Below are 22,761 nucleotides of genomic sequence, written 5' to 3' on the forward strand. Positions count from 1 at the left end.
TTGTGACGTCTAGTGAGCACAGCGAATCTCCTGCATAGTAGCCTCAACGTATCCCACAATGCATTTTGAAATGACACGAACAACCAGTGGTCACCAGAAAAGATATTAGGGGTTGCAGCGACTAGTCGTCGTGTCGACTTTACAACTTGGCAAAGGTGGTTACAGCTTAAAGTGGATGAATCAGTAATCGCGTGTTTTGGCATTAACAACATGGACGCCTCACTGGAGTCAAAAGGTGGTGGCTTCACTGACGAACAGCCTTAAACCCTCACTTAAGCCAGTACACCAAACGTCCTCCTGGAACAGTAAAAAGTCAGACAACATACCGTAACGTTCGCTTAGACGATAAAACGAAGGCAAGCGGTGGTCGATAAATAACCTCTTTATTGTAAAAAATGACCAGTTAATGTCACCAAAGAAAACATCCAACGGGCATCTCTCTCAACCGTCGTCCTTCATCTCGCTGACGCACGCTCACAATCCTCTTCCACTGGCTCCACCCCCGACTCGCACATCCAATCACAAATCACAGACACCTTGGGGTCTCGCAGATCGTCGGATTTTATGGAACTCTTTCAACGACACAGCTGCAGGTTTGCATGACCTTTGGCTGAATTGTTTTCCAACCGTATGCTATTATTATTATATAGTGTTGCAAGTGGTAGCCCTTGAAGACCTGTTGTGTAAAACAAACATTGTAGACATTTCATATTTCTACAACTGGTTTTGTTCCCGCTTTTCTGTCATCAGGTTGCGGCCGGCTACCTTGACCAGAGGGAAGTGTTTCGACCTGATTTGCGCAATGTGGAGGTTGGTTGCACATAACCCAAATAAGGCCACGGCAATAACATCATTAAAGGCACAAGAGTAGCGCACCATATAAAAATCCCAATATAGTGATTAGGGACTGGGAATAGCCAATGAGTGAATGATTGCGAACACAGCGACCGCTACAACAGGATTTGGAGTGGATTTAAACAACGTGATGATGTCACACTGAAAGCCCTTGTTGTCTTTAAAACAAAAAACAGCAATTTAGTGCACAAATAATGGCTACCTTTCAAACCTCCCAAGCTTCCTTTCACCCCCTGCAGCGTGGAAGTCCAGACATCAATAATAAGACCTTAATGCGCGTCCACTTCCTGCTCTGGAAGAAGATTGGCAATCCAACCAAACGAGCCAGAGGCCGACAACTCGCATATAAATGGTGTAATGACCGAGATTGGGATCGTGCTCAGGTGGGGGTGATGGGGCAGATTTCAGTTGGGCGCTAAAAATGGAATGAAGAAGCATCTTTCTTAACAATCTCATCTGATGATAAGCAAACAAAAACACTACCGCAACATGTGAGAAAACAAGCTAGCCTTTCATCAACATTTTCCTTTGCCAGTTAAGACCAAATGTGTTATTGTTTCAGTGTCTTAATAAAAAGTGCTTTACTTGTAGAAAAAAGATAAGAACATTGAAGTATGAACTGCATTGCATTATGCCTTTAAGAAGACCTATTCAAAAAAAGAGCACTACTTGGTGTCAAAGTTAGACTATGTATTAACAATGATGAACTTATATTAACATTGGTATAAAAACTAAGAAAGTTAGACTATTTTCACACCCAAGTACTGACAATGATGAACTTATATTGACATTGGTATTAAAACTAAAACTAGACTTTGAAAAATGCCAACAGGGGTGATTCTAGAAATCTTATTGCAGGAGAAACATGTTTTACTCTTTCTACATTCCTATCTTAGGAAAACCTCTGATGGTGTTCGTGACATGACGACAAGCACTGAAACGGTGAAGCTTACACTTTTGTTTGATCATTTTCATCACATGATGTGTGTAGTTGGACGCGGTCAAGTTTCACCTCCACTCTGTCGTGGTGAAATAATGGATACAAAAAGGTTTCAGAAATTCAAAACAGATTGTGAAGCAGTACACAATCAGCTTGTCAACTCAATCACGTTGCTGTGTGAAGGTCCTCTATGTGCTCATAAAATGCTAACATTGGCCAAAATCTGTCCACCCTGTCAGAAAGCTCAACATAATGCAACAGAGACAGCCAGCCACCAGGGGGGCGAACGCATGCCTATTTTCTGTACCGCTTCTCCTCACGCGGTTCGCGGGCATGCTGGAGCCTATCCCAGCTAACTGCGGGCGAGAGGCGGGGTACATCCTGAACCTGGCACTCGTGAAAGAAAATGAACATTTATTCGAAAACCACTCACAGATGCCAGAACGAGCGCATTCTCAATCACATTCACCAGGCAGAAATTAACTTAAGTTGATTGAACTCGTTCATGTACAACATTGCCTCTTGGTGATATTGACATATTGGTGATAATCAATGTCTTGTAGATTTGACCCAGAACAGAGAAGAGTGTTGTTAACAAACCTGCCAAATTTGAACACACACAGAAGACAACGAGGCGCTCTAAAGCCCCCACGCAAGCGGACTATCCAAAGGGAACGTGTATGTAATTGTCCATAGCAATTGAGCCGGATAACCGCTGATGACTCAGGTTCTTATACGGTCGGGGAGGGGCGACCCACCCTGGGCTACGAATGCGCCATTAGGCCCGGTTTTAGTCACACCCCCCTTAAAAAAATAAAAGAAAATACAAATTCTGGAAAACTCCAAAGGGTGAAAAACTAATGCAAGAGCTCCACAATTCAGTACTGCTTAAAGTAAATTAGTGCTCGGTCTTTGCTGGTTTTCGACAATTTTCTTCAAACATATCACATATTTAGAAACAATTCTCTGAATTCATTTTCCAGAAACTTTAAGATGGATAACGAGCATGTCGGCTTTCCCAACTACTACTAGGAGATCAAAGTACTGTATGTAACATGTCTGTGTAGATGGTCAGTCATCCAGGTCAAGGCAATCGGCAAACGTTGAATGACGACCAACAGACGTTTCACCTTTAATCCAAAAAGGCTTCTTCACTTGTAGAGTATGTCAAGCAAAGTATGCAACCTTGTTCTCTCCCCGTCTGCCTCCCATGTTGTAGTCCTTTGAGGCCTCTTTATATTCCTGCGGGCGACAACGCCCGCATTGCATCACGTGACCGACGAATTGCCCCGTGCGGCCCCTCTGCGTAGCTTGACGCGCACGACGGCAAAAATAGCTGCTGCGCGGAGATAAATCGCTCGTGATTGGGCCGTTTTAGTCACATGCTGTGATGACGTACTCAGCGTGCCACTCGGTACCACGTAGCACCTACGCCGCCGCCTTCTTGATTGATTTTGCAGCATAATTAAAGGTGTCATCTAGGTTCATTTGTTCTAGCAGACACTGTTCCACGGTCGCCATTGTTGTTGCTTTGTTCCTTGTTACGGAAAGGAAAGTAAAAAACGGCTACCGGAAATGGGCAGAAAAACTCCACCCTGTAGCGACACCCCCCGACTTGGAGGTGAACTGCAGCACACTTTCAAAACAGCGTGTGCGGGTTGCGCTCGAGTATAAAGACAAACTACGTGAGGGACAGTCGCAGTGAGTATAAAGAAGCCTTTAGAGTTGTTCCTTCATCAATGTGGTCTTTTCTTCATCTTGGAGGAGGAAGGTGTATTATATCCAACCCGCCCCCCACCCCTCCTCCCTCCTTGCAGGCGAGCCCCCGGCCGGGTGCTGCGGCAGCTTGGCGATGGTGTCGGCGCCAATGCCCGACATGCCTTTCGGGGCCTGGGAGACTGCAGGCCAGACTTCCTGGCTCCGCTGCCATTGTTTGCTCGCCCGCTCTCTGCGGCCGTAGATTACCCTAAGAATACCCACAATCCCCCGAGCCTTCCTCCTCTTCAGCTTATCCTCATCATCTTCAATGTAATTCTCATGAAATCTACCTGTCCTGGATGCATTCTGCAGCCACGATCTAGCAGTTAGTTAGTACCCCAGGTGTCAAACTCCAGGCCTAGGGCCAGATCCGCCCGCCACATCAAAAGTTTTTATGACCCGCTAAATTGTCTTTTTGTTAAATCAAAATGTATTTATAGAGCACATTTCAAAAGTGCTGTATAATTAGTTTATAACACATGAGACATGAAACTAAGGAACATTGCAGGAAGAAAAAATAAATAAATAATAAATACATTTTCCGTCTGACGTCACAGCGACGCCACTCCCAAGTTTAACATTTTTCAACCTGAGGCACGGCGCGGTAACGCCATGCGCCCACCTTCGCGACGGGGCGTTCCATCGTCGCACCCTCAAAGCACGTACACAATGAATGGGTTAGTTGACAGCATGTTGCGCCCTGCTAAGAGCAGTGTGAAAAGGCCTTAAGTTGGCCGAAAATAGGATGGTCACATTCTCACAAATCTGCATTCTCGTGAAAGTGAATAGACCTAAAAGATGACGGCTCCTGTAAGCCAGTAGATGCTGTTTACTTATATCTATGGTATATTTCTTCCCAAAAAAACCTTTAAAACATGGCAACTGATAAAGAAGAACAACACAAATAACAGAATGTTTTGACATCTTTGGTTTAGTTAGCCCCCTTTAAGAAATTATTTAAAAACAGGCTAATGAAGAGGCTGGTGCAGTTGGCTCCACATTTTGGGAGCCACAACAGAAAAACTCGCCCGTTTTGTGGATTCTTTCTTTTCATTTTAGCAGAAAATCTGCACCAAAATTGCAAATTTACAGATGATACACACGCCCGTCGCTCCTGAACAAATTGAACAAATGTTGTATACTTATTCAATTGTTACTATGGGCCATGACTTCGTATTTTATATTCATTGCGTTGCAAAAGTATATGTAATAATGAAATACAGGGCCATTTGTGTACCTGTATATGTAATATGATAAGGTGATTAAACAGCACATTATATGATTTTCAGTCATAACGGCCCTCTGACGAAACTCACAAAGATGACAAGGAGTGAAATTTCACCGTTAGACCATCATTTTAAAATGTTTTCCCCCAATCTGCTCACATGGATCTATTAGAAAGGTACAAAAACTTGATCGATGTCTTCCATGCTTCATAGATTACCCAGCAACCACTGGGGCCACTCATACACGCGGAGTGACCGCATTAGTGTTGTACAAATACAAACGAAAACTGCGTGTGTCCGTGTGTGTTGTCGAGCAGAAGAAGAAGCCATAAATTCTTATGACGTGGCTCGGGAGCCTGGAGGTGTTTTTAATGAGTGTAATCGCCATAGTAACAGGTCTGTCCGTCAGAGGCACAGTGTTGCCTTTGTCCTCCAGAGCGACCGTAAAACAAAGCCACACACACCATAAAGCAGCAATATGATCATAAATCACACGACGCACAAGCGCAATGTTCCGACAGTGTTCCCAACTTACACAGTTTGCTCGTATGATGTTGACGCATTACTCACGTGATGTTTTGTTGCCTATTTTTAAAAATATTTTACACTTTGTGTTACAACTGAACTGCTCTACTATGACAACAACTCGGAGGCCAGACGCACCAAACTAAAATATCTCTCTAATTGTAGGTGGCACACAACACACTGTTTTGAGTGTGTGTGTGTGCGTGTGTGTGTGTGTGGTCAGCAAGTGGAGTGTGAGAGGACTCATGGTTTCTTCCACTATGTCGCTTTGGAAGCTCACGCCAAGCCTCAGTCAACACTACACACCACCCGGTGGTCCTTTTGTGTGTGTGTGTGTGTGTGTGTGTGATTTGAAAGTCCCAAGAAAATTTCCAAAAAAAAAAAATTAAAATAAAAAAAAAATTAAAAAAAAAAAGGTTCAATCTACTTCACAAATTGTCATCATAAGTCCAAAAAAAGATGGCCTGTTTTTTTGTTTTGTTTCTACCAGGGTTGCAACTAACAACTTTTTTTTTTTTTTTTTTTTTAAATCTAGTAATTTGGCAATTATATTTTGATTAATCAATTAACCAGATGAAAAAAATATTTCCGCCCCTTTATTAAAAAACTGGACATTACTTCCAATTGATTACGATTCACTTCCCGGCTTGTGCAGATTTGCACATATTGCGGGAACATACTTTTTTCATTAATTCTGTTCGTCTCTCTCTCGTCTTTGTCTTTGTCTCTGTACTATCTCGACACTGCAATAGATGCCGTGTGCGCGTGTTTGTCGGGTTCATATAGGCGTGTCTGCTTTCATCTGTGGGGATGGGAGGGGTGGGTTTTTGGAGTCCTCCTGCAATTTTATTGTCTGTATTTTCTCCCTGTGGATCGCTTTGGCTTGCATTTTGTGTGTGTGTGAAAAGTGCTTCGCAAATCCTATTTGATTTGAGTTATAAAAACTAAAATGGCACCTGATCGGAAAAAAAGGTATGCACATGATCATATAACACTAAATATGTGCAAAATCTATATCACCGCATTCCATCATTCATCTCAATGTTTCTGCTTAAGGTCTTTTCATGGGGAACTCCTACATTCTTTTATACTGAAATCATCCATATTTGCATTCCCAAGCTAAGAAATGTGTGCGTGCTTGTAGTGCGGGACATATGGGAGTGATTTGGAGGAGCAGACAGGCCGCCTCTGAAGGTCTTTGAGTACGTTTAGAAAGTCAGAACGTCGACTAAAGTTCCACTCCGTGGTCTGCTTGACCTGAACATAAAACACAGTATTTCCTTGAATAAAGGCCGTCCCTCTCAAAGACTGACTGAGGCATCCACTTCGGGCAAAACAATGTCTCTCTTTTCCAATGATGTGAAATATGTTGTTCACAACTGTTGTTCACTGTCCGGAATTGCCATAAAAGAACTGCGGAGCCCATTTGAACTCTGATGCTGAGCAAAAACGCAGCACTAAATTACGTAAACAGTCTGCCCGATGAACTCAAGTGTAGAAAATATCAGATTCGGTGTTCCAGGTGATATTTTCGCTATTTGCAGACGAGCCGTCATTTTCACAATGTTGTGTTGATGTTTGGGTTCCGCTCAGTCCCAAAATATATTATTGGTACAAAAATAGATGGCTGCCCCACATCCAGTTGAGTAAGGAACAGCCACAGGGCACCATTTGCCAACATACAACATTCGGCTTGTATTTAGTGACGATACGTAATTCAAGCAAGTAAAGGAGAGTCAACTGAACAATGGAAGCGAAGCAAGCGTGACATATTGACTCCGCTGACTGCGACACCAAAACGATGACATCACATAAAATAGCAAAACACAACAAAAACGTGACACGCCGTCTTAATTGGTACACATTTAATGGCTTGAATAGCCACACACACACGCAGTCATGTTTGCGTGGGCGTCACAGTCGTATTTAACATCTGTAGAGTTTTTAGTGTGGCCACATGAACACACACGTTATGTAGACCCCCCCAAAATCTGATTAAAGCCCCCACCCCTCCCCTTCTGCGCTTTCATGAGATTAACCCTTGATCACCAGCAATGACGGCAGGGCTGGCCAATCAGGAGGCGTCATGCCTTTTTAATTGCAGCCCCCGATTGGCTCATTTTGCCCGTTGTCTGCTTTGATGAACAACAGCCCAATAGGACAAATTCTGACCGCATCGTATGTGTGTGTATCTATAAAACATGACCGTATACGTGTGTGTAAGATGACGACGTACACAGTGGTCAGCTGCACGTTCGCCAATGGGCATTTGCGAATTCACCTGTGTACACTGATTTTGAAAACCTATCGCCGTTATTCACAGAAACATTCACCTTTTCGTGTTTACCATATTTTCACGACCATAAGGCGCACTTAAAAGTCTTAAATTTTCTCCAAAATGGACAGGGTGCCCTACGTGTGCACCGAGTTCCAAAATCTGTAAATGTCGTTGTGTGACTTTGATGAGCGCTCCGCCCGACTGACTGGGAGCATTTCCTGCCGACATGCTGCTTATATAAAGGAAGGCGGACGTGACTGAGGACAGCATGGCTGGATGGACGAGGAGAAAATGAGAGCGTGGCTGAGTGAGGTGTACGTAAAGAGACCGGATGGTTTTTTCCCCACACGTCACCGTCCCTGTCGATCTGTGACTCCATTCGTGACCATTTCACAGCCGCTGTTAAAAACCAAGTGTAGCAAATGAACTCGGAGCTTGCCGTCATTCCGGGAGACTTGACGAAGAAACTTCAACATCAAACATTGGACATCGGTGTAAACGGGGCGTTCAAAGTGAAGTTGAGAGCGGCGTGGGAGCCATGGAGGACAGATGGCGAACACAGCTTTACTAAGACCGGGAGGCAGCGTCGGGCGAGTCACGCCACCATATGTGAATGGACTGCGGATGCCCGGGCTAAGGTATCTGCTTCGACTGTTGTCCGAGCTTTCGCGAAAGCCGGCATCATTGCCGATCGACTCCGACAATGACGAGAGGGAACCCGCCGTGTTTGATGGAGAACTTGCCCGGCTGTTCATTTCGGATACAGAGGATGAGGACTTTGGTGGATTTGTGGATGAGGATTGATCAAAAAACAACATGAGTACATAGTGCATGCATGCTAGCGTATGTTTTAGCGTGCCTGCGCCCAATAATACGGTGCGCCTTATGATCATGTTAAATACAGAAATAGACCCCGTAACTGAGACTGCGCCCATTAATACGGTGCGAAAATACAGTACATATTTTGTCTTTTTTATTTCCGTAGCAAAATGATGTCTACAGTATGTTTGTAAGTGTTTGAACTGCTAGTAGCTTCTTCCAAGTACACAGGAACCTCCGGTTACGAACGCCTCTGTTTACAAACAATTCGGGCTACGTATATGATTTTTTGTGGAAAATGTACCTCTAGTTATGCATTATTTTGAGTTTGCGAACGGTCTAGGTATGGACGAACGGAAGGATCTCCGTCTTGATTCTACTCGCGGCGCGTGACGATAACCGACTCCGTGCATGTTACGCTCGGTTGTAAGCTGAAAAGTCGTCGCCTGCTCCGCGGCGTAAGGCGGGAATCTGTTCTAGGCGGAAGTTCCGCCTTCACATCCTCGGTCATCCAACCACCAATCTAATAGCGTTTGCGATTGACATCATAAAAAAAAAGTCCGTAAAGATTTGATTTTGTCAAAAAAATACTATTCATAGTATGCACTGTATGTTATTCGATGAATTGTAGCGTCTCTTTAATTAAGGACAACGGGATCGGGACGGCCCTATTAAGAATGTGTCAGGTTACAAACGGGGTCACAGAACCAATTAAGTTCATAACCTGAGGTTTCACTGTATTTTGGAAACTGTATTTTTTAAACTTTAAACTATATACTGTACTATAGGCAATTTGAATGACTTTTAGAAGAAAAGTCACTTGTTCTCTATGTGTGAGCGCGTGTGCGTCCATACCTGAGCGCTGTGTCCGTGCGTGTAGCATGTTGCCGCGAGGCTCCATGGGCGAAGTGCGTCACATCAGGACAAGCTGTCGGGACGAGAGCGACACAGACGTTGAGTGCGGTTGGTCGTGTACATTTGACATTCAAAAAAAACCACAGGGAATCAATGAGACGATGTTACTTCCTGCTCGAGATGAAGAAGAAACAGCAGTGGGAAGAGCAGGAAGAGGAGGAGCTCCACGGCCAGCTTTTTTTGTTTTTACACTCGCGACAAGGAGAAAATAGAAGTAGCGCCCACTCAAGAGGGTGCTTCAAAAACAAAACAAACAGCAGCTGCCTCTCATTTATTTCTGGAGGGAATAACTGCTTCACTACAACATTTGCTTGATGCAAATTCAACAACACCGCGTCACAGTATTCGAAAAGCCAAACGTACGTGACATCAGGCGACACTTTGGAGTTTTACTTTAAATAACGCATTCGTGTGGATGCAAAGCCAGTGCGATTCGTTGGTTTTGACAAAACACAACAACAAAGCCATTAGTGCACACCGATGGTAAGCAAAGTACAGCCCGCGGACCACACAAGGCCGCTCTTTTCTGTCATCGGGCCTGCAGAGTATTTACATGATCAACGATCCAGTAATTGTCTGTTGCATTCATTTGCGCACGCAACTGACACGCAACAGGTTCTGACGTGTCTGCGTATTTTGAAAAAAAAAAGAAAAAAAAAGGTAATTTTGAAAAAGTCATCTTCTTTAAATCTGTATTTCCTTTTGATTATTTTAATTTTGCCCACATGGAAAAGACACAAAGAAATAAAGGTGAACTGTTCACTTAGCAGTGAAGAAGGCGTGACCAGCGAGAAAGAAGAGAAACCAGTCGTCACCTCGTAAACAAGCAAAGGGGGCCGAGCTATGCGGGCCGGGAGGTAAACACGCACGCGCTCATGCACGCTCAAAGATAGCAGAGCTGCTAACACTTGAGAGGCTGTATCAAACGTCACATGACATCTCTTTGGTCAATGTGATCCCACCCCCCCAAAAAAAACACTTTTTTTTTTTTTTTTTTAAATAAATCAAGAGTCAAGACTTTTTGAGTCAAAGGTTTCAAGTGCAGACACGGAAATGATGTCATCGTGATGGTCCGTGTCACAATGTGTGCAGACACTAAATGCTCTTGCAAAGAGTTGCTTTTTTTTTTTTTTTTTTTTTTTTTTTTTAATATAAATTGGCAAGGGGTGTACAATTTGCATCTGCTCAAAGAGGTATGAAATCGTGTGAAATCTGACACGGGACAACTAGAAGAGCCGGTTACGAACCAAAGCCTTACGAACTTGCCAACAGATCCGAGTTATTGGTTGTCGTCGTCGAGTGACCGCTTGGTCTGATCTTTTAATCGGGTGGCCATTCTGAATCAGCAATCCGTTTGCAATTGTCTTACCTGGATAAATAAAGCTTCAATAAAAGAAATCAGTTTCAGCCTCAAAAAACACCTAAAAGGAAAGAAAAATAGCACCGTGGTGTACAAAAAAACAAAGAAATACACATTAACTTTAATTACTCTACATTAGGGCTGCAACAACAAATTATTTTAATAATTGATTAATCTGGTGATTACTTGTTCAATTAATCAGATAATTTTTTTTATTTCCATTCCTTTTTTTAAAACAAACAGGCCATTATCTCAAATTGACAGTGGAAAAAAATGCAAACATAAATTGTTCCTGGTTTGGTCCCTAACATCCGTCAGAAAATCGGCAAAAATGTTGATGATTGTTTTCCAAAGTAAAAGCAAATGTTTTATTTTCATTCAACACAAAGCCAATCAGTCTGGTTTCATGGACGACTACAGAAAGCAGAGAAGTTTTAAGTTAACCATTTTAAGTTAAACAAGGTCTGGAAACAATCAATTATCGAGATACTTAAAATACTTCATTTGATCATCAATGAGTTGTTGCACCTCAACTATACATACAGGAGTCGTCACGCGTTGGCTGTGTCTGTAAGGGGCGTGGCCTAGGGAGTGACATCAAGAGCTGGAGTCCGGTTGACCAGTTAGGTCCCGCGTGTCCCCTGATGTCGCAGGAGGTCAGAGGTGAGGGGTCGTAAACAGGGATGAGCGCATGTGTCGGGATTCAGAAAATCCTCGTCAACAAAGAGTCTCTTCCCAATCGCATCATTCAAAAGGAGAAAATGTTTTTTTTCCCCTTCTTGGATTCGCTTTATTTCTGTTGAAACCAAACAAGCTTTGAAACTTTATTTTATTTATTTTTTTTTTTTTTTAAACCAGCGAGTTTCGCACTTGCACAGAAATAACCGTTTTAAATATACACAAGCGGCGATCACTGCGGTCACACGATTGCAACAAGGTCAGCGAGCCGCCAACGTGGCGAGCGCGTCTGAATTATTCACTGCGTGCCAGTATTTCAAGCCCCGATCAATAGCATTGGGAGGCAACATGGCCGCCACTTCCACTTTGGAACTGCATCACCAGGGACAAGGCCATGCTGAAGCGGAAAAGAGGGCCGGTGACTTTTCTCGAGTAACTCTTGACACTCAACAACTCTCGCACACAGTTTGGAAGCATGTTTTTTTTTTTCAATAACGTCTCCCTTCTATTCATACCAATTTGTCTTGCATTAAAATTTAGATCTTAGTGTGGGGAGCACGCCACAAAAAGATTCCGAAATGTTTTTTTCATGGTTTATTGAAAGTGTGATAACATTTCAGATGGTAAGTGTCACTGAAGAAGAAGAAGAAAAAGAAGAAGTACGGTACTTAGTACTTTTTTTTTCCCCACCTGCAAGCCACGGCATCTTGGAGCTTTTTTTTTGGGGGGGGCTGCATATGGAAATGAATTGAAGTGTGCTGGCAAAATCAAGTGAGCGGGCGCCAAGGCGGGCAGCACCTCAAAGCTTCACAGTCGTTTCCGTCACCACCGAGCTCATTTGAATCCCATTTGGTGGCGACGGCGTCTTCATTTTGCTTGCTGCCGTTGACAATTTCCAATGTACAAAAAGGCCATACGGTTGCAGATGGTGTCTTTCTTTTTTTCTTGGGTTACATATTCCACTCAAGATTCTTTTGGCAACGGTGATAATACTGATATGTGTTATCGTTGTTGTACTGAACTAATTGTGATACTGAACGTCGATAGCGTTTTATCTCTACGGCACAAGCGTGAACGTCGACTAAATAAACGAATCGAGCTGCCATTTCCCGTGTGCGATTTGCTTTATGCGAACACGGAGCAGTCAGTGAAGAAGAAGACGCTTCACGGAACATTCATGTGAAAACAATCGAGTACTAACAGGCGCTTTTGGTTGTTTTGGAAAGCGACGCTCCATTATGGGAGCCTGGTGGGCTCCTTGCGTCCTCTCTCCCTCCCCCCTCCCCTGTCCGTGTTCAGGACCCGTCTCCGATCGGCCTCATCACCACCGGTATTTAAGCCTGCCCGTTCCAGGAAATCCTCGCCGTAGTATTGCAGCCTCTCCCGGCGGTGCCACGGCCCACCTTATGTCGAGTAAGCGTAAGTGTTCCTCGCTTCCCTTGTTAACTCTGGTGTCTCCTCGTTCCCAGTGCTCCGCCGTGTCCCCTGACCCACGTCATTCCTGCCGCCTGTTCTGCCCACGCCGCCGCCTGCCAACACATTCAGGACCACCTCCGTAACCTTTGCTCAAGAAACTGTTCCTCGTTATACAACTGCCTCCGCCTGCTCTTGGGTCCAGCTGCTCCCCGCACGTGACGTGTTTGGTGTAGATGATCTCTTTCAACTTGAGTAACATAACAATAAGATACAACTTTCGATAATCATTTCCAGATTTATATATTTCTACAAATCGTAATTTCAACATAGGCCGCCATTGTTTTTTCGTGGCAGTGCATTCTGGGTCGTGACGTCAAACGGGAAAGCGGCCATTTTTAGCAGCGACGACCGCTGCTCGGCCGTTTCGGTTCGAGGCAGAGTGCGATCGGTGAAATGAGGAGCGAGAGGAAGAAACAAGAAATGAGGATGAAGACGACAGGTGGGAAGAAACTCCAGTTGCTCATGTCCAGTGGTGCATTTGTAGCTACTGCTCGTCAATGGAGCTCCGTTTCATTTCTGCCGCTGCCCGTGGTACTTGTTCGTTTTGCCCGATGTCATAAATGTATTGAGTGATAACTGACAGTAAAGTTACATGAAATGATCATACGTATTCGACTATGTTTCACCGCTAACTCAGTGTCCGGCGGCGATGGTGGGCTGATCGAGGTAAGCGGCCGGCGCCTCCTGTCTTTCACGTCTTTTTGCTCGGCTTTCGCTTGTCACACGCGGCCGTTTAGCTCGTCGGCGCCGCATTGGATTTAAGCCGTCGTTTAGACCCAGACACACCGGTGAGCTCTCTCGTGAGCTGGGGGCGATCAAAGGCTTCGAACAACCGCGGATCTTTCGGCCGCATCCTCTTACAGTTTCCTCAACTTGATCTTTTTGGGAAAGATATATATATATATATATATATATAAGATAAGAAACTTGTTTTTGACCCAGCCCCCTAAAAGAACCGGAATCGTTTGGAAACAGAATCGAACTAAGGAACCGGAATCGGAACCGCTCAAATTCAAACGATGCCCAACCCTACATATACGTCATAGTTTTCGTTATTATCGTCCACGGCCTAATATTGTTTTGAATGAGGAAAGGTATGATTTTGAAGTTCCATCTTTTGGCATTACTGGACTGGTGGACTTTATTCTTGCAATATTATGACTTTTCTTCTCAGAACAACTTGATGCATGCAGGGTTGTCACATTTATGTGATGATCATATCCGAACTTTTAACTGGGCCAAAGCTTTGGTAGAGAGGACAAATTGGTTTAGTATTTGTTGTAACTTCTGTGCTTGGGCCCGAGTAAGCATGCACATTTGTTGTTTTGTTTGAAGTGATCACGCATTGCAATTATAAGCTACGCCTTGTGACCCCACTTTGAGAAGAACTGCTTTAGACATGCAAACCTTGAAGAAAAGACGATGACAGAGGGGAAGAAGCTGATTATTTATCTCCTGCAGAACACCACCGGGAACCTTTGCAGCAGGACGAGGAGGAGGAGGACAAGGAGGCGTTGCAATCTTTCCTCCTCAGCTTAGCCACTCTGTCTCCAGGTTCCTCAGGGAGGGGGCGGGAAAGTGGAGGGGGGTGGGGGGCAGACCGAGGAGAGTGCTGGAGATGTGAAACCTGATCTCTTCCCTCTTCCTCCTCCTCCTCCTCCTCCTCCTCACGCTGCTGCCGTGCCATTTCGCCTCCAGACTGGCCAGTAATGCGATCCTGCAGCCTTGGACGGAGCCCGGCGAAGGGAAAAAAATAAAAGAGAAAGAAAGAAAGAAAAGGGGGAAGCAGGAATAGATCCCTTAGATGGCCACACGGGGAACGAGCCCAACGAGGAGGAGGAGGAGGAGGACACATTGAGCATACTAAAAGCATGCCACATGGAAAAAACTCAGCTCAACTCCAGACGTTGTTTGCAAACAATAGCATCTCCCCGTCCAAATAACTCTTTTGGAAACCAGAAGTCAAGGACAATAGTTTGTTCAACTATTGTTCAAGTTACTGTAAAAAAATGCTTGCAATAGCTCAATGTTATGTTATGTTATGAAATATGACTATTAAAAATGTTCAAGAATCATGGACGTTGACGCACATGATTTCCTTTTGCGGACCACATAAAATGATGTGGCGGGCCAGATTTGAGTTCACGCCAACGAAGGGCAACGGTGGTCGTTCGACGCAAACTCCATGTCAATTTCACGTTATTCACGCTACAGCTGCAAATTTGAATTATTGTCAGAATAAGCTACTCTTTTTTTCTCTAAATGGATTTTGATGGAGTTAGCGACTTGGTCCGCAACATCCGTCAGCGAATCAGCAAAAATGTCCATCATAGTTTGCCAAAGTAAAAGCAGATGTGACCAAAAAAAAAACACTTGGCAAACACGCGACATGGTCGCATTTTGTGAGCATGGAAACAGTGAGCGCTAGAGAAAAGGCTTCATTTTTGCTTACTTTTATGACAACTACAACGTTAACAAATAGTGCAGAACAACAACATCAAAATCAGCTGACCACACGTACGCATTAAGATTCTTTCCTTCATTAGTGTGATATAAATACGCGTGTGTGTGTGTGTTCCACTTGGAATGTGCAGCTGTCCGACACAATGATACAACACAACACAATACTTCAATGGATTGTGTTCCGAAAAAAAAGTGTCCTTGTGTTCCATAAATCTACCTTGTTGTTATTCTTTTTTTTTTTTTTTTTACATTCAAGTGTTCAACAAGTCCCATTACTCAAAAAGCACATAGCAGGGCTGCAACTAGCGACTATTTCAATAAACGATTAATCTGTTGAGGCGGCACGGCGACGAACCGGTTAGCACTTCTGCCTCACAGTTCGGAGGTTACGAGTTCAAATCCGGCCTCGCCTGTGTGGAGTTTGCATGTTCTCTCTGGGCCTGCACGACTTTTCTCCATGCTTGGTCGATCGAAGCCGCTAAATTGCCCGTAGGTGTGAATGTGAGTGCAAATGGTTGTTTGTTTCTATGTGCCCTGCGATTGGCCGGCGACCGCTCCGGGGTGTACCCCGCCTCTCGCCCGCAGTCGGCCGGCGGCATATTCGCGACTCGAGGGAGGAGAAGCGCGAGAGAGAGCGGACGGATGGAGTCATCTGTCAATGATCTTTTGGACGAAGCAATGAATCGGATAAAAAAACATTTTCAATTTCACTCCCTTGATTGAAAAACAGAAAATGATTTCAACTTGACAGTCCCAAAAATACACAAACATAAATTGGTGATAATTCGGTTACCGGTTTGGTTCGTAACAGCTGTCGGAAAATTGGCAAAGACGATGATTGTTTTCCAAAGTAAAAGCGGATGTTTGCAAATGTCTTATTTTGAAAAAAAAAAAAAAAAAGATAATCAGTCTGCAAACATGGAGGATGATGAAAATCTGCGAACATTTACTGTTGAGAGGCTGAAAATCCGTTAAACAGTCTCTCAACGATGAATCAATGATCACAATAGTTGTCGATTAGTTTGACCATCGAAGAGTTGCCGGTTAATAGATAGTCGGATTGACGGCCAGTGGGCGGGATCTCTCGGGAAAGCCGAGCCCGAGCTGCGCCAAACATGCGAGAGCCCAAGATAGCTTGAATATTTTGCTATATTTTGTTTTTGCTGGCCGCTGACCGCCACGTACGCACGCACGATCAAGTCCATGTCGCTCATTAGAAGCTCATGCTGACGTAACGCTCGGTTGAGCATGCGCCTCCCGCTCACGCTAGCGCCCACAGAGATGCCATCGCGCTATTTTGGGTGGAGGCGACATTTCATCACAGTCCCTGAAATACACTTCGTCAATTCATGTAGCGATGTGGCAACGCGTGACATGGCCAAACAAAACAAGCGAAGGTTGGGGACCGAGCCCGAATCAGTTGAGATCATTTTTATGAATTATTGAATTGATAATTACCGATATCAATAGTTTAAAACTCAGGATCCCAACACACGTTCAACGCATTTCAGATTCTTGCAAACGTCTTCAAACTTTGCAGTAGCCTTCAAAATGCTGGAGAGAACAATAAACACCTTACAGCTAATACACATCAACAATTGCGATGACGAGTTTAGTCGTCGTTTGACGAAGCCGTCGTGCGTCAAAGCGGAAACGGGCGCCACCGTCGTATCGAGCCACCCCGCTGACTGTCAATCACAAATCCAACGTGGCGGCAGCTACATTTATGATTGGATGAGAGAGGCCTTCCCACGCGGGAGTTCGTCATTTTTGGGGCGTGGCTGTCAATTAAAGAGACGCTACAGCACAATAGCTATCATACAAAATGTGGAGCGGCGATTCTCAAAGTGGAGTGCGAGTACTACTTGTGGTACAGGAGAGAATCACTGAATTAAATATTAAATTCAAACATCAAATACAAGCAAACATATTACAATGACGCTTGGAGCTATGCAACAGCTTACCTTTTTTTGTTGTACAGTACATTTTTACTTATGTGCAGTACATTTTCTTAAGTGCAGTTGAGTTGTACAGTATGCATCTTAAATCCAGTTGAATGTGCTTTTTAGGACTAAAACCTCAGTAGTTTAATTCAAACTGCTTTTGGCTCATGACAGAAAAATCAGGAATAGGCGGATTTTTCCGCCAAGAACGGAGGAAAGGTGCCCCCCCGAAAAGGTCAATCTGCGGGGGCTACAGCATCCCCGCCGCCACAAAGACAACAGTCAAACATTACGACAACAGAAGCGCTGATAGCTAATGCCAATCTGTACTAACGCTGCAGCTCTGCTTACCTTGTGTTTTTGACATGCTAGTGCTTGAAAGTGGTTGTTGAGTTGTGCAACTTTGTCCAAACCTATCGGATCACGTCATTGGCTGAGAAAACTGCGCGTTGTGGGTTAGGGAGTCCGAAATGGCGGCGCTGGGACGCGCGATCCGCCAACATTCGCAAACCTTTGCACAAATCATCAGACGACCAAACCATTTGGATTATTTTGCATTATCAAAAGTCAAATGGACATCATATATCGCCTTGAAACTCTTAAATCGCCATGAACAAAACACTTGAAAAAGAATACTTTAATGACTAAAGAAAATGAGTACCGGAGTTGAAGGTAAAACATTGAGTGAACATAAGTTGTTGAGCGATCGAGTTTGTTTACATGCACACTCTTTAATATTTCCAACAACAACTATTTTGCTGTAAAAAATAAATAAAAATTATATATATATATATAAATAATATAAATAAATCTCTCTTAATAGTATAGTAAGTCTTTATGTATCCTGTATTATATTGTCTTGTAGATGTATTTTACTGCTTTTTTACATCATGGCCAGGGGACTACAGATGAAAACTAGCCTTCTGGCTAATTCTGGCTTTTTTAACCATGTGCATTTCATGTGTTTTATGAAATTGCATTGTCCCCTTTCAAATAAACTGATTAAAAAATAAAAAAAAATGTTTACAAAAGGCTTTAGGTCAAATTCAAGCGTCTCTTTCGGACATTCGGGAACAGAACTTGCGTTACTTTAGCTCAAGTTAGCGGGCGAGCTAACATCGCCTTATTTTACATCACTGTACCATTAGAATGGAAAGTTGAATTATTCATCAAAGTTTACAGTTAACAATAAAAAAAACTTAGCCGGAGGAGAAGACGAACGTGAAGCTAATCGTTAGCTAGCCGAGGAATGCGGCTCAAGTCTTCACAACAGTGCAAAGCGAAAACCAACAAATGCTGTTTTTGCATCCCATTTGGTCATTAAAGTGTTACAAACAATTAGTAACCACTCGGAAGGAGATTCTCGTGGAAATAAAATAAGGAAAAAAATAATAAAAAATGTTAAAAAAAATAATCAACGAACGAAGTCTTGGAGCAACAACAAAAAAAAGTCCAAGGTAACTTTTTTCTTTCCCCCCACGACGGCAGACGAAGGGATCCGTCTATCACCTGGCACAACACCCCGGAAAATCTGTTCAGCTCCGCGAGTTTTCGAGTGATTTTCGTCCAACTTCTTTACACAGTTAAATACCAGCCTGACTATGTAATACGGCGCAGATATTAGAAACATTCACACGGGGGACTTCATTGAAATGAACCCATTCGGCAATACGAACCCATTCGGCAATACGAAGGCGCTTCTACCGATCAGGTTCCAGCAAATAAACGGCACCCACAAGTCGTAGCCCAGCAATAAAGTTGTTGATTGTCGTCTTTACCTTTTTTGTCGTGCGTCATCGACGACTAACCGGGCGGACTAGCTCTCGCTTTTTCTGTCTGTGGATGAAAAGTCCCAAATTCCCAGCAGAAGCGAAGTCGGGGGGGGGGGGGGGGGGGGGGTGGTGGTGGTTCAAATTCCAGAGTTTTCTGCGGTATTCCAGCAACGAGCGACTTCTTACTGACTTGCTGACTTGGACTGCCCGCAGCAAATCCAAGATCGTCTATGAAATACACACATCATTTTCACTCATTTCTTATTAACGTACACTTGCCTTGTACACGATGGTATTGTGTTTATGAGGAATTCCGTCAAGCAATAAAACGTTAAAATTATACAATAAAAATACCAGCTTTGGTCCAATTTTTTTCAATAAAGGGTGAGCAATGTTTTTAAATTGTAACATTTGCGTTTGAATCGCTGAGGTTTAATTGAAATTTCAAAAAAAAAAAATCCCCTCACCTTAAAAAATAAATAAATCAGTGCATAAAAAAAATCATCATAAAAATGTCAACGTCTTTTCAAATTTCGTTTCAAATAAAGTATACTGTGCCACGTGAGTTTGAATTTTTGCCAATTATTTTTTTAACCACAAACATTTGTAGAAATATGACTGATTTTTTATTATGGTTTACATTTTTATTTAGGTGTGTGTGTTTTTTACACCTAAATTTAATGTTACAAAATAATAATAATAATAATAATAATAATAAATCAGTGTCCATAATTCCACCCTTGCTGTGTGGAGTGGTCCCCCCCTCCCATCTAACATGTGAATTCTTGTTTGCCTACGTGTGCCCTGACATTTATTGGCTACCAGTCAACTGTTAGGCTATTTGTGCCGCGTCCTGGGTGTTTTGCCCAAAGCCACCTGAAGTACGGCAGGTTCCCTAATGACGATTGGGACTGGCAAAACAGAAGCAGCAGAGTGAGACGTCGTCTTATTTTCCTCGTCTGCGATTCCAATCACTGCTGCCTATTTCCAAGTCGCTCATACATGCGGGCGCCCTCTGGTGTCGAAACATTTATTATCAGCACCCCCGCTACTCGTACTCCATTCCAGCATCTGACTTTTAGCAGGGACCGCCTCCGCTTTGTGACATTATGAAAACGCGATGATCAGCGCTGCACTCGTTGGGTGTTATTTTGAACTGCAATTGTGCCACTACACCACACCAATGGGGTGGCGCTGTATCGGAAACAGTTGGCAGTCACACCTAAAACCGCCCGAGAAGAACTGCAAATGTGTAGGACCATTTCGTGGCTTTTCAAGCGCGTACAAATGGTTTCGTGTGCAACAAAGCGCATCGGATTTGTCCGAAAAAAAAAAACGATCTTAAATGAGCATTTTTGACTTTTCAGACATCTCGTAAAATAAGCAAAAATTATTCAGGGTGCGGCGGCGACGCGCGCTTTATGGAAACAAATGGCAAGAATGTGAAACGCCATAGACGGGCTAACGAACAGCCTCTATGTGGCAGTGTCATCACAGCTTAACAACTTAACGAGACACTCGAGTTACATCAATGGCGAAGACAGCTCGAGTGACATTTGTAAAAGAAGCAAAGAAAGGAACGAAGATGCCTTTGTGTTGGTTTTTATGGACAAATCTGATACATCTTCACAAAACATTGCAAATCATGAAATGATCCTTTTGGATACCTAATGGTAAAGCCATTTTGCTATTGAAAGTTTGAAAAATATTACATTACTTTCTGTGAGAAATGATTATGACCTTTGGATGGACGACAACTGGCAATCACTCAAATGCTCATATCAGTAAAATTGTTTTGGAAAAGGAAATTCAGTGGGCCATGTCTTCATTGATATTGATCAAATTATATGAACATGACCCATATGATTATGCATAATGAATATTTCATCAGACACGATGTTTGCAACAAATGTTGGACTTTATTCCACTTGCAGCAGAAATAATTCTTGAAGTGTGAGAAATCATTCCAGGTGAGAAGAACTCTCGTTTGGCTTCAGTTAATCCTCTTTCACGTCCTTCCTTCGCCGAAGCAGTCGTGAGGACGCGGCGGCACAAACGCCCCAAAAGCCAGGCGACAAACACGGGGCATGCGCACACATTCACGCTCAGAGTAGAAAACGCTCAAAAACGTGGACGTGCAATCCTGCCACTCTCACGGTGTGTTTAAGGCACCCTTACACTGTGGTACATTTGCGAGCTCGGGGACTCTTTTCGTGTCCTCCATCTTTCATCCCGCGCTTCGCTCAGGTTTAAAAGCAGCAGGCAAACGTGAGAAAGTACATACGTCGTCAATTCTTTGCATTTCCTCTACAAGCGTTAAAACACAAAAATGCTTCTTGTCCAGCTTTGTCGTATGCACTCAAAATAATCACAAAAATAAAGAAAAACAAACAGATGCCACACCAGACGCTTTAGAAAAAAAAACTATCTAATGAAACTCAAATTAGATTCAATAAATCTCTTTTGATGAGCACCAAATGAAGGAGTGACGCTTGAAAAATACATGGCACGCATTCCAAAAGAAAAACTGCAGAACATTTGAGGCTATTTTCCACATGGAGACACACAGATGGACGGTTGAAATTGCGTCACCAACAGTGTGACGGTCTGTGCTTAGTTCAGGGGTCTGTAAAAGTGTAGAACAATCTGCGCTTGCTTCAGGGGTCTGTAATAATGACGGGTAGTATTTGGTTAGTTCGGGTGTCTGTAAAAGTGTAGGACAGTACGCGGTTACTTCAGGGGCCTGATATCAGGAGAGTCCACGTTTAGTTCAGGTGTCTGAAATAGTGTAGGACAGTCTGTGTTGAGTTTAGGGGTCTGTAATAATGTAGGACAGTATTTGGTTACTTGAGGAATCTGAAATGGAGTAAAACAGTCTGTTGTTAGTTTGGATGTATTACTTAGTGGAGAAAAGCCCCGTGGTTACTTCAGGGCTCTGTACACGTGTAGGACAGCCTGCGGGCAGTTGAAGTGTTTGCAAAAATGTGGTGCAGTCCGCTCAGTTCAGGTGGTTTTCATAATGTAGGACATTCTGCGTTGAGGTGTCGGGTCTGGGACGGTGTCAGACGGTCTCCGGTTCAGAGACGTTTTCTCCCAACTGAAGTAAAGCATGACGAAGTCGACGAAATAGGGAAAAAAAAACCAAAACATTGATGTCATCTTCAATATCTTCGTGACTAATGTTGAACGCCAACCGAGCGTTTGTGTGTGTGCGTGTGTGCGGGCGCGCGCGCGCGCGTGCCCGTGTGAATTGCACATGAATGAAAACCCAAAAACTTGTCAAAAGCCGCAAGCAAGGTGTTTCTTTCGCACACGCGTGCAGACGTGAAGCTGAGCGGACGCGCGCGGTTGCTGGGTTACACGTTGATGGCGTGAGCGTGCTTCTTGCACAGAGGTTTGTCTTTCTTGGAGTAGAAGGGCTGACCCTCCAGGTTGACGTGACACACCTGAAAGCACAAAGTCAAGTTGACATTTACGAATGGAACTCCGATCCCTTTGATCCCAAATGTCCAAAATGCTTTCCGAACGCTCTAAAAATCAATACTTAGCCTTTGTCTCACCCTCGTAGTACGGCGTAGACACCAGCGGTCCGCAAACGTTTCGCACCGCTAAGCGCCACCGAAAAATACTTCGCTATCCCGAGTAGCGCCATCGTGACATGACAGTAGCGTGGCAGGCCCGAGTGTTCATCCACAATGTTTTTTCTATTTCCCAAAATATTATTGTGAGCCACCGTAACATGATGCACCATGT

At 43.7% G+C, this 22,761-nt stretch overlaps 2 protein-coding genes across 5 annotated transcripts in view; both read right to left on the bottom strand.

Annotated features, from left to right (window-relative positions):
• The window catches only part of LOC133409484 (bone morphogenetic protein receptor type-1A-like), a 36,608-nt gene extending 17,399 nt beyond the window's left edge, over nucleotides 1-19,209 (bottom strand). For 2 of the 3 annotated variants that reach the window (XM_061689549.1, XM_061689547.1), the window contains exons 1-2: nucleotides 19,015-19,209; nucleotides 9,257-9,329 (exon numbers count right to left, since the gene is read on the bottom strand). In XM_061689549.1, coding sequence (XP_061545533.1) covers nucleotides 9,257-9,329; nucleotides 19,015-19,033 — 92 coding nt within the window. In that variant the 5' untranslated portion in view covers nucleotides 19,034-19,209. The other variant, XM_061689548.1, reaches the window with a different exon arrangement.
• A 1,497-nt stretch (nucleotides 19,210-20,706) lies between these two features.
• LOC133409979 (LIM domain-binding protein 3-like) overlaps nucleotides 20,707-22,761 on the bottom strand; it is a 40,485-nt gene continuing 38,430 nt past the window's right edge. For both annotated transcript variants that reach the window (XM_061690642.1, XM_061690643.1), the window contains one exon: nucleotides 20,707-22,454. In XM_061690642.1, coding sequence (XP_061546626.1) covers nucleotides 22,365-22,454 — 90 coding nt within the window. In that variant the 3' untranslated portion in view covers nucleotides 20,707-22,364. The remainder of the gene's footprint in view (nucleotides 22,455-22,761) is intronic.

This window comes from Phycodurus eques, chromosome 11, assembly GCF_024500275.1.
Source record: "Phycodurus eques isolate BA_2022a chromosome 11, UOR_Pequ_1.1, whole genome shotgun sequence".
Classification (NCBI taxonomy): Eukaryota; Metazoa; Chordata; class Actinopteri; order Syngnathiformes; family Syngnathidae; genus Phycodurus; species Phycodurus eques.